Source organism: Carassius carassius, chromosome 35 (assembly GCF_963082965.1).
Source record: "Carassius carassius chromosome 35, fCarCar2.1, whole genome shotgun sequence".
Taxonomy (NCBI): Eukaryota; Metazoa; Chordata; class Actinopteri; order Cypriniformes; family Cyprinidae; genus Carassius; species Carassius carassius.
In genome coordinates this window covers 22,639,322-22,652,769 of record NC_081789.1, presented here as the reverse complement: position 1 = coordinate 22,652,769, position 13,448 = coordinate 22,639,322, and the positions used below count along the sequence as shown (strand labels likewise).

At 34.0% G+C, this 13,448-nt stretch overlaps 1 protein-coding gene across 1 annotated transcript in view; it reads right to left on the bottom strand.

Moving 5' to 3' along the window:
• cnbd1 (cyclic nucleotide binding domain containing 1) overlaps window positions 1-13,448 on the bottom strand; it is a 58,265-nt gene that overhangs the window by 26,652 nt on the left and 18,165 nt on the right. The window contains exons 5-8 of the mRNA XM_059524990.1: window positions 6,765-6,910; window positions 3,187-3,278; window positions 2,381-2,518; window positions 1,172-1,304 (exon numbers count right to left, since the gene is read on the bottom strand). Coding sequence (XP_059380973.1) covers window positions 1,172-1,304; window positions 2,381-2,518; window positions 3,187-3,278; window positions 6,765-6,910 — 509 coding nt within the window. The remainder of the gene's footprint in view (window positions 1-1,171; window positions 1,305-2,380; window positions 2,519-3,186; window positions 3,279-6,764; window positions 6,911-13,448) is intronic.

Below are 13,448 nucleotides of genomic sequence, written 5' to 3'. Positions count from 1 at the left end.
TCTTTATGTTATCTAATTAATTTTAATCAATTAATTAGAGATGCTTTTGATTACTAAAATGTAACTAAATCATTAAAATGGAATCCAGAAAATGAATGGAAACCACAATTTTATAAAAAATATTACATTACATATATTTTATGGGTGTCTATTTAACACAACATATAAAACATTTGATATTATATATATATATATATATATATATATATATATATATATATTTATATTTATATGATTTAAGTGAATAAATATATTATTGATGTACGTTCATTTGAAATATATAAGAGTCAGGCAATAAATCATTTAAAGGATCAGATTTTCAAATGTGTGGTTTCAGATTGACATACTGTATCAAAACTTTGAATACATGTCAGTGAACTTATCTATGAACCATTTTTGTATTTAATTGTTTGCACGTGTTCGGAGATCTGGTCTAGCATGGATTGATCTCACTTAAAAGTGTCTTTAAAGAAAACAGATTGACTTAAAAGCCAAAGCCTTTCATTAAAGAGGAAGATACGAAAGGATACTTATAATTGAAGGGAGGATGGAGATAATGGGATATAGCCACGGAAGAGTAGAAATTCCAGCCACTAAATAAAGAGTTCAGCCATGATAGCTGATCTCCACCCAATATCTCAGAGCAACCACAGCACACCATATGCCCGCCTGTCAGCTCCAGGACAGGAAGTGAGATTGAACAGTCTAAAAGGGTAGTCGCACTAGACTTAGTGTTCAATTCAGTTCCATTCATGTCCATAAAAAAACAGCTTCCTGTGAACTAAAGCTCAACATTAGTGAAATCAAACTCAATTAGAGCAATAGTCGCTGGACACGCTTGCAACGACACACACGTAAACATATGCACCTAAATGAATATCTAGGCTTCAATATTTCCCAAATGAGGTGTAAAAGCAGCCGTTCTGGTAATTAAAGTCAGCTGTGTGGGTAATGGAGCATCTTGTATTTTACTCTAATCATATTCGAGTGCTCTCCACCCATAAACACATTTATTTAGGGGCAAACGTGTTGAGTGTCGCACTAAGTGAGGAAAACCATTTTGCCGTCCAGGTGCTAAGCATCAGTCAATGGAACAAAACTAAACTAAAGTGCGTGAGATGCTGCCATGATTCATTGTGACAACACATATTCAATCAAGACACCCACTTACCTTGATTAGCAGGGAATGTTTTTAGCTGCATGCCGTCGACCAGGTGGTTGATGGAAAGCTTTGGCCAGTGAAGGTACAGCTGGCAACCCTGGATCAAAGACACTTTAACTTCATGGTCCTGTGCCAGGATGTCCTACAGATAACAATAGAGGACATTGTCTGTACTATACTGGTTTTGGCTTACATCAAACTTTTTTTGTTTTGTTTCATAGTTTTGGATAATAACCAATAATCCAGAATTTAATTGTGCATACTCGTTTCCCCTGCTTTTTTAAGATGATTATTTAGGAGCATCTAATGAATCTAATGAGTTAATCCTTATATTAATAACATATAATAATAATAAAATATTACTATTAGGTTTGGATTGTTATAATATTACATTTATTAATTTTATTGTTAATAAAAATATTTAGATTCAATATCAATATTTTAGATGATCTTTGTTATCATCTAATGCTCAGAGTTAATCCCAATAATAATATATTGATAAAGTATTAATATTAAGATTACATTATTATAATGTTAAATATTAATACATTGTACTCTCAATAAATATTCATTTATATCAATATTAAATATTAATATGACTATGTTGTCATGTAATTCTCAGACTTAATCCTAATATAAATAATGTAGTAATAATAATTAACTAATATTATGATAAAATAATTATAATATTAAATATGGTAATAAAATGAATAAATATTAATATTAAAAAGTATATTAAATAGTCCTAAAAATAATAATAATTTGCGGATAATAAATTATTAATATTAAGATTTAATTATTACCAAAATAAAAACTAATAAACTATATTGTTAATACATTTTACATATTATTATTATTAATTTAGACTGTCATCCAATGCTCAAAGTTAATCTTAACATTAATAGTTTGTTATTCATAAATTATTCATATTAAGATCAGATTATAGTAATATGATATATTAATATTAAACAAATCTTTTAATAACACTGTAAAATGTAATCTTTAGCAAATCTCAAAATCCACTTTTGAGCACTAAAAAAAGCTAAAAAAGGTTATATTTTTCATTTATTTGGACAAAATATTACAGAATTTGATTACTGGTCATTTATCATTTATTGGCTATAACATGAAAACAATTACAGGCCAGAATATAAAATATCAGTGTTTCTTTCTGAAAATGTTTACTTTTGTGTTACATGAAGCTTCACGTTGCTGCACCTTTTTCAGCTTCTCGTAGCCAGAACGAGATATTTTGAGAATCTCGCAGGTCTCGAGTGTCATGACACACTGGATGATGGCATCTCCATCTACTTCACTTACAGGTTCACAGCATCCAAATGAACCTCCAGCTGCAATCTAGATCAACAAAGACATACACTGTATAAACATGCTGTTTTCAAGAGGCCAGAATTCAGAAATATCATTAAAATGCTGTAATTACTTATTCATGACCCTGTGCCACATTGGTTACCATTTCTATTTTTGACAAACTTCACTATTGGATGTAATACTTGAATAGATATTTATATTCCGCAGTGAATGTTATCTGCTGACTTTTTAAAAAGAAACGGTTGAATCATGCACTTGACATAACTATTCTAAAAAATTCTTAAGTAATAAAGACCTATTGTGAACAACTGTGACCACTATGTCAAGAAATTATGTTGAGTGGAATTTGTTAAAATCTAAACGTTGTGGAATTCATTTACCAAGTCAATCCAAATGATACACTCTAAAGACTCTAAAATTCACTCTAAACATTCATCCAACTTTAAAGTGTGCACTATAAAATCTGGACTGCAGAAGTGCCCTTAATCATAAATCGGTATGGATACTAATATAGTTATCGTTATAGTTTTCATTCTTGCTGAGAACGGGTCTTAACTGTACATTAGAAAAGATCAAAAGAGATTATGCTTGTCAGCAACAATTTCCAAGAAAGGAATGGTAATGTTTCTAATGTTAGGCAAAGCAAAAGGCCAATTTAAACTCAACAACTGATAACCAAGTAGCATAATTTATACCGTAGAGACTGTCTGATCCTCTTTAAGGGTTTCATGGTTGAACGGTTTCACTGAGCCCTTCAGAATGAGGTAAAATCCATTATGTCCGAAAACTGTAATCAGAGAAAGAGAAAGAGAGATAAATATGGCAGAAGACACACTTGATTAGAAAACCCTCCACTCAACAGTTAAGGTTCAGCTGTTTCAGGTCAAAATGCTTGACCCCCATTATGCAGGTGGGCAAGAGACTGACTATTAAATCTTAACGCTGTTTCTGTTATGTAGAGAAAAAACTTTGCACATGCAGGATAAGATTCTACACATTACAAAGATTTAAAAAGTAAAGCAATACTAGGGATCAAGTCACCGGATCCCATCTCATCCTAAGTAAGAGCATATGCATAAATGGATGCATGCTGATGGGTTCTAAAAAAAGATAATTCTTGCATTTGACTGTGAAATAAATCTAAATAACTGCATTTAAATGAATGGTTCTCTGTGGAGCAGTGAATTTCACATGTGAAGGGAAAGTTCACCCCAAAATTTTAATTATTTCTTCATTTACTCAACATTGCAATATGTCACTCCAAATTACTCAAATTTCAATAAGTTAATAATGACAAATTTATTTTTGGATGAACTATTCCGTAAAAAAAGCACTCATATTTCTTTGATAAAAACATCTCCCAAACAAGCTTATGCTTTCATATACACACATAGATAAATTCATTCTTTTAAAGGGGTTATATGATGCTCCTAAAAATAACATTATTTTGTGTATTTGGTGTAATGCAATGAGTTTATGCGGTTTAAGGTTAAAAAAAAAACACATTATTTTCCACATACTGTACATTATTGTTGCTCCTCTATGCCCTCCCTTCTGAAACGCGTAATTTTTTACAAAGCTCATCATTCTAAAAAAAGTGAGGTGTGCTCTGATTGGCCAGCTATCCAGTGTGTTGTGATTGGCCGAATGTGTGTGATGGAAATTTTACGCCCCTTACCATACAGTGATGTGTGTCCCGGTGCAACGAGACAAACCAATAAAACCCATTACAAATCAGGCATTTGTTGCATCCAGTGGGGACATAATTATTGATTCTGACTTATACTGTCTTTTTACGTGTTGCATTGCATCGCACCATATAAATATAACACCATTTCTGCATTTGTGATCAGAGAAACGACAAACAACAAATGCTACTCTACACTACTCAAAACTTGCATTTGAATTATCAGTGGCAAATCCTTTAAATATGAAAACATACTTACAGGCTGTGAGTCAGATTTATATCCCACTTATATAGAAACAGCCTTTGTAAACAGATATCATTATAAGCTACTCTCCCAGTTTCAGGAAACAGTGCTCTGTAAAAGTACGCTGCACTCATCTGAATATTTGGGATGAACTGTTCTGGAACAGTGTTGCAAATACAACTTAACCACTGATTTCTAGTTGTGTCCTCTTTTGGAACGCAAAACAAAGTAGTTTCGCTTTCACAACGAAACACACAGCATCTCCACAACATGCAACAATACTACAGCGAGAATAAAAGTTACACCTTCTGTCTTCGCGTGAACATTTGGGCGGTGTTATGCAAATCTTCCCACATAGTAGCATAGATATATGGGGGCGTGTTTAAACAAGGCGTTCTAGGGTTTGGGTTTGAGACTTTAGTCTTTGCAACTTTAGCAATATTATCTACGTATGCATGAACTGCTTGTAACACTCCAAAGAGAAAGGAAAACGTAAAAATTGCATCATATGACCCCTTTAAGGAATTTTCACACACATTATGAAATGAGCTGAATATCCTTCATTCATATCTTTATCTTCAGACAAATAAATCACTTTGACACAAAGATCTGAATGAGATGAAAACTGCTCTCTGAAAGCAAACTCTCCATACACTAGTAATAACACTCCACAACATCTCTCACTCCTCACATGCAAACTTTTCAGCCTGGTCCAGACGCCTATCAACAGCAAATCACAGTGTTTATGCTCTGTAATCATCTGCAGCTAAAACTTGCATCCATAACGAAGCCCTTCCCCCCTCCATCTGTGACATTCAACATACCACAGCCATTACCGACCTTCTAGATGAATCAATGAAGAAATCTCCATCTCCATCTCCAAAACACCAGACGTTTGCAAAACATCAACCATTGGTCTGGAGACACGGATTCATGCTTTCATCAAATTGTCTTTCCTTTATGTTTTTGCTTAGTGGCCCTTAAAGAATGCGTGGCTGTTATTGAGCACAGATTAGCAGACGAATGAACATGTCAATAGAGAATCACACATGCCAGGTTGGGCTCTCAACCTTTTAGAAACACATCCAAACACTTGACAATATTCACAGGCGAGACTGAAAGATGATGCTAATGAAAGATCTGTTCGATTTGTCTTGAAAGATTTTGTTGCATGTGGCCACTGATATATAATATATGAACTAACAGTTTTGGATGACAGAATCTTCTTCTTTGGGGATTGAGCCAAATGTTTTGCAAGCCTCTGGATCAGAACAGGACAATGAAGTTATACGGATAATGAAGTCTATACTGTATATAAACACTATTATGTTCTCAATTGTGGATAAACTGTCCTGAAGCTGTTAAACCTGCTGAACTAGAAACAGTAAGCTTTCAAAAGCACGATTTAGTTGTGGAGTGTTTTTATCGATGATTTCAATATTCCATAGTGCAAAAACAAAAATGGTGGATGAAAAATGAGAGATGAAATTATCTTTGAATAAGACAATTCCTGACACATAACATTGCAGAACTCTGCCATTTGATTTTCTATACTCTTAAAGCATTAGTTCAGCTACTCTTATGTTATATACCAAGACTTATGGGTAACTCTTTACAATACCTCATAAGCAATTACTACTTAAATTTCATTTGGTTTCTAACACAAAGCTTTTGTATTACTTCTGAAAACGAAATGATAAATTAATGATGCTGTTTTGTCCTTCACCTCCATCAAACTGAAAATAATGGCTAGAATGTTCTTTAAAAATATACTTTATGCAATTCTACAGTACATAACAAATACAGTCATATGGGTTTTGAATGACATAATCTTAAGTGAATTTTCATTTTAAGGTGAACTATCAGTTGGTAAAAATAGTTCGCCCCAAAATTAAAATTTGTAGAAAATGTACTCACCTTTGATTACCCAAGATGTAGATGAGTTGCTTCAAAGTTACAGATTTGAAGAAATAAAGCATTCTCTTGCTCACCAATGAATCCTTTGCAGTGAATGGGTGCCGTCAGAATGAGAGTCCAACAGCTGATAAAAACATCACAATAATCCACAAGTAATCCACATGATTCCAGTCCATCAATTAATGTATCGCGAATTTGTTCCATCATAAAGATGGAAAAGAATTTAAAATGGATAGAGTCACACTTTGATTGCAGAATATCCATCGGTGAGCAAGTGGTGTACTTCTAAATTTCTCCCAATCTGTTTTGATGAAGAAACAAACTCATCTACATCTTTGATGGCATAAATTTACAGCAAATGTTCATTTTTGGGTGCACTATTCCTTTAAGAGTGTGACTGTGTGTGTATACAGTATATATCTCACTGATCTGTCCGCGGTCCCAGGTCTCGAGGGTGGTGACGGTACTAATCTGTTTCAGCTCCTGCGAGCCCAGCTGCGAGGTCAGACTGTGGACTCCCTTCAGTAGTTTATAAATGATATGATGCTCTGAATGGGATCTCTCAATAGGGCTGCAAAATACACAAAGAATCACAAATTCATTTTTCAGGAGTCTAAACAGCAAACTCTATTCAGTGGGTGCTCACACCTATGTTGGGGAAGCTACTCATTATTTATAGCATTTAAAATACAGACAAAGTATCTAACTGCTTTGGAGCTACTTAAAGGAATAGCTCACCCAAAAATGAAAAGTCTGTCATCATTTATTAACCCTTGTGTATTTCCAAACAAGTATGAGTTTCTTTGTTCTGCTGAGAACAAAAGAAAAGATATTTTGAAGAATGATGGTAAACAAACAGTTGACGGCAGCCATTGATGTCAATGGCATTGAAAAAAATATAGTATTGAAGCCAATGTTTACCATCAACTGTTTGGGCCACATTCTACATATTTTCTATATAGATATACCCAATATCTTCTTTTATGTTCAGCAGAAGAAAATAATTCATACACGCTTGAATCGAGATTTTTGATTGAACTATACCTATATAAGGCATTTTAAACTTATTTTGGCAACTACCGCAGTACTTATCTGGATAGAAATAATGAATTTTTATTAGTGTTATCAAACAATTAATTGCAATTAATCACATCCAAAATAAATTAAAAAATGTTTACATAATATGTGTGTGTGTGTTCTGTATATTTATTATGTATATATAAATACACACACATGCATGTATATATTTAAGAACAATATGTTATATTTATATAGTAAATATATATATATATATATATATATATATATAATTTCTATGTATTTAAATATATACACATGTAAATATTAGGGGTGACAACAAATGGTCGACGAATCGATGCTTTGATTCGAGGAGCCTGATTCAGTCGAATATTCGGGGGGTGTTATTGATTATGCCATTTTGACTATATGGGGAGCTCAAATGTCTGATTTTATATAGAACTACCGGTTTTCTACCAATAAGTTAATATACAACCTATTATGATAAAGCTGTAAGAATCTGAAAAGAAAGAAGCTTCAAATTAATATTTTAAAGTGCGTGAATAAATCCAACCACCCCTATAGATTTATGTTTCACTTATAATCCGTGACCGACAGAGGAGCATCTTGGCGGCAGGGATTTAAAACTTTACCAAGACTCAAACTGACACAGACAGAGACTGGATTTTTCGAACAGGTAGTGTACAAGTGATTTCAAAATATTTCAGCCGATGTATATCTATATTGTGGATATATTATTTACCTGATATAATGCATTTGGTTTTGAGTAAAGCACTTCATTGTAGTACTACGGTGATATCTCTTCAGCGCAAAGCGCAAGCAGCTCAAACTACAATGCAGAATATTAATAACTATGACTGGGACTGCTATATACATACAATTATAATGAGAAGACCATTATACTAAAATGCTATGAATTTTTAGAGTTTAGCTGCCATGTTTCTGCACATTGTTTCATGAAGAACGTGTCCACAAAAGCAGTTCGCATTCAAAGCCCTGTAGATATGTTCATGTGCATTCGGGCCCTTTTTGCTTAAGTCTTAATATTAACGTTATGTTGTATAAATAACGAAGCGTATTCTATATGAAATTATGAGTTGAATCCCATTGATTAAAAACTTGCTATCAAATGCCTCACACTACTCGTCATCTTTAGCGCACACAGTTCAAAACAGAAATGAACAACATTAACTGCTAACGTTTAAGGCTAACGTTATAATGAGAGCACTATTGTAAATAAATAAATAAAAAATTGTTAATTGTTATGGTTTCGCCGACGTTAAGTGTTAGCTATCAGTTCATCAAAACATAAAACATTATTTCCCCCATTTATATCTGCAAGGTGTTCATTAACATCAATAATTATGGTTGTCGAATGTCTGACTTGACTCTTGTTAATGTATTTTGCCCCGCCCCAAACATATGATTCAACTATCAGTTGAATATCGGCAAGATTTGAAAATTCAGATTCGACTATGAAAATCCTTAGTCTGGGACACCCCTAGTAAATAAATGTAAATATTTTCAAAATATAACGCTGTTTGTGTATGTCTTTATATATACACATAATAAATGTACACAACGCACACACACATATTATGTAAACAAAAACTCTTATTTTGGATACGATTAATTGCGGTTAATCATTTGACAGCACTCATTTTTATTTGATATAAAATATACAGTATTTCTGTATAAAATGATTTTATTTATGAATAAATACAAATATAACACCTTCTTTAAAATACACTAAAATACAAATTTAAAGTTAAATAAAAAAATATATATATAAAACCCATATATATACACATCTATACACAAAAGTTTTTCAAAAATGCATTGGAACCAGTCTATTGAGATGAATGGTCTTAAAGTAAAACAGAAAAATAGAAAATTTAATTACAATAAAAACTATATGACCATACAGCGATTTGGCGAACTGCAGCTATTTAAATCGCACCTTGAAAGTCCTTTAAAGAAATTCTTTAAAAGACTCTAGGATAAACTGGCTCAAAATCTAGTCTCATCTGCATTAAAGTAAATGTGTGTCCTATGCAAACCCCTGCAACCCAAACAAAAAACTCTTAATCTTTTTACACCCTCACTATCCTACAGGCACCATCTCAGATAATGAAACCTGAACACTTGCTATCAAGAAACCCCTCTGCAGTGTGTTATTATGTTTAAAGCTAATGCTTAAGGAAAAACGAGTGTTTTAGATGTGTGATGATGATGGTATTAGTGTGGTGTCTAGTTTAATGGGCATCCGAGAGAAAAAAAACTCAAAACCAATAGCTGGGAAGAAGTTTAGCCATCAAGAGCACAACGCTGCAAACGTTGTAATCACAATGCCAATAGACTGTGTGCACATGAGTTTGCTTATACCGGATGAAGGTCAAATCCATCAATCAATCCTTTGTGGGTGTTTGCTTGTGCTTGTGGGTTCGGTAAATCAGTGTCAGTCTCAAAACAGCCGGCTTTAAACAGGCAAAAAGAAAAGCTCTCAAACTATTCTGTGATGTACCAGAATATTCTATCTCTGAAGTAAGATTGACATCCTTCAGGCTTTCCATTCCAATGCTTCAACAACAACAAGAAAAAAGGAGCCCGTTTTGTAATACTTGTATACACACACACTTTTATTGTTTTATAATTTTTGTTGGGCCAATGATAGTCTCAGCCTCAGACGTCACGCCCACGGATCGTTGGCTAAACATCTGATGCATATGGGACACAAAAGTAGAAATACTCCAGAAACTTTGAAGTCGTTATCGGATTGGTTGAATTCTTCAGGATTTCCGTGAGACGTGTGTGTCGCATTCTTTAATGTTCTGCCTGGAAACCAAGATACTGTGGCGCCAAACCCCCTCATGAAAGTAGAAAGCTGTTGTGTTTACAACTGTGACGATGAGCTCTTATCAGGATCAACTGAACAGTGGATTTTCAAAAGTATGTGAAATATTTAAAGTTCGCAACATAGAATCTTTAAAATACGTCCGAGAGTTTTACACACCGGTCTGTGATTATGGCGAAATTTCCACAACTCGAAACATGATGATGAACGAAAAGAACTGTGATTGGTTATTGGACATGTCAGTCAAACAGCCTCATGGGCGGAACTTGGCCAATGAAAGCTGCCATGAATTCCAGACCTTCAGTCTGGCTATGTGAGACTAGGCCAGTGACAGCACTAACATCAGTGAATATTAGTAATGGATTTAAGGAATTCTGTAATATCTTATGCCGTTAGCTGATCTGTCTCACTTGTTAATATTATCAAAATTTCAAAAAGTTGAGAAGTTCATAAATTGACTTCAATTTGACACTCTCAAGTAATTTAACTGTCAATCACTCAATAAGCAATGGCTAACTGTATCTCTTATATCCATCCTATTAGAATTACTAAAGTTATACTGTCATATTTCTGAAAGTCTGTTTACATTTATATAGGAATACTTGCTAAAGTTACTATACAACCATATTCACTAGAGTTCAAATGGTGCTGAACAACATAAATTACTCACCAAAGAGTCTCCAAACATTTCAGATGCTTTATACACCTATATTTTCCATCTTTGATACACTCCAGACTACAAATCAATAAACTTAAATGCATTCACTGTAAAACACTACACAGATGGCAGAGCTTAGTCCTAATAGCGTTAGCAGAGATGTACAAGCATGAGTTTACAATTTACAGGAACGTCTCGCTCACAGTTTGGCAGTCTTAATTTCAGGGTTCACAAAACATCCTCTGTGCACCAAATTTGTAATTCCCCGTCCTCCTGCCAAAGCGCTACGTGAAAAAAAAACACATTATGCCGTTAAAATAATGGGATACCATCTTTTACACTGTGGGTCATTTCTGGGGTGAGAGTGCAAGTACCTTTTAAAAGATACAATTAGCAGTAACATCATCTATCTATGTATGGGAATAAGGCAACGTTGAACATTTAAGGTCATTATGAGTCATGATGGGAACTTCAAATTCTCATGGTTTCTACAGAATATTCACATTCAAAAGATGTTACCTAATTCGTTTTTTTTAACAATAATTACAAAGACATGTCCATGAACCCCTCTTTGAAGACTGCTTCACTGTTCAATAGTACTTTATTTAGAAAAGTATTCATTTTTAGCCCAATTAAAGAGCACTAATTAGACTCAAAACAGACAAAACTGGTTTGATAAAAAAGAAAAAAGAAAATAAAATTAACTCAAAAGAGAACTCAGAATTAGATTTATAAACTTGTAATTCTGAGAAGAAAAGTCACAATTAACTTTAATTTTCATTATGTGGCAGAAACAAGAAACAGAATTGTGAGATAAAAAGTTAAAATTGTAAGATAACCACTTCAGCTGTTATTTTGATTTTTTGAGAATTAGGCATATGCAATATTGGACCCACCGGTGGGTCCCCAGAGTTGATGTGGATAAAAATCATTTTTGGCAGCCACAAAATAAGGCTGGTACAAAAATGACTGTGAAACAGTCATATGATTAAAAACCATGTGACTGGGGTGAGAATTCTTTTGACCACCAGCCAGAGATTTTTATTTTTCCAGTTCAAATATACAGAATAATTCACTTTAGGCATCAAACCAAAGCTATATGCCTTGTAAGTCAAATAAGATCTCTCTTTGATTGGGAGTCGGAGAACACTGAAGCCTAACCAATCAGATATGAACCTCGCCTGTTCTTTATATTAGTTCAACAAAAGTGCATTGTTACTAAACAACAGCATTTCAACTTAAAGGCCAAATTGAACCTGAAAACCATTATTGAGTCAAAATTTTGCTAACCGGTGACTTCGAAATAGAAGCTGACTAGGAAATGATCTCTGGCTTAATTCCAGGATTCTCGCTGACATTTCCATATACTTCCATTAATTATGAATACTCTGTAGATAATAATAATTGCAAGCTTTAATCCCCCCATAAGATTCTAATTAACTGGAAGGAACTTATCGCCAACTGAATGGGGGGACAAAACTGAATTATAACTTTTGTGAGAATATCTGCTGATTGCAGTACACACAGAGCCTGTGGTGCTGAATAAAAACACTGAGAGAGAGAGAGAGAGAGGGAAAGAGGAAAGGGGTGAAAAAGTGAAGGAAACTATTGAATTTCCAAACGAGTCCCATTCTACAAAATAAGTGCCATTTGCCAATATGTTTATTTGCCAATAAAGTCATTCACATCACCACACATACAGTCATTTTCTTTAATGATCATAATGCATTTTTGCCCTCTGCATTAGAAAATATGTCCATTGTGAAGGACAACTATTATTTACACTTTCAATATCAGTTCAGATAGTCGATCACCAGCTGAGATTATTTTAGATAATAATTTAGATTATTAATTCCTCTAAAGACAAATTAAATGAAGTTGTTTCCCCAAGTTTAAGATTATCAAGACTTCTACAATAGCAATTTTCCCTTTTTGAAGTAATAAATCAGTAAAAAATAAAAACGATTTGCATTAATATTAGCCTTATAACTTGATGCACAATGCGAATTATTAACACTCACGGTTTATCTAATACAGGGATTTAAATCAAACTGAGAATTCAACCCGTTCCATAAAATAAACCATTTTGAATCAAAGTGAACAATGAATAACAACAACCTCAACAAAACAAAGAGAAAACCAGTGTCACAACGATTCCACAGCAAAAACACTCTCATTTCACCTCCGTTGAGGAGGGTCAAGGACCGTTCTCCATGTTTGTGCTGCTCCGTTTGTGAGACAATTACACAGGGTTTCAGCGGCCAGCTGCTTTCTCTGAGCAGCTTTCACAGGTCTGTTTGACAGCGAGAGGCTTTGTCTTTCAACAAATAACTGTAATGGTCCTTATCTGCCGGACGGGCCGCCTTTACAACACTATCTTATCAGCCACCAAATACTTTCCCGCGAACTATCTCCAGAGAATGCACCAGGAAAATTGCCACTAAACTGAGAGCAGCCACTGACATAAATCACAGAGAAAGAGGTACATCGATAAGGGCTATCTCAAAGTTAAAGCCACAAAGCTGTTTTGGGGTCAGAATGGCCAGCAAACTTAATTCA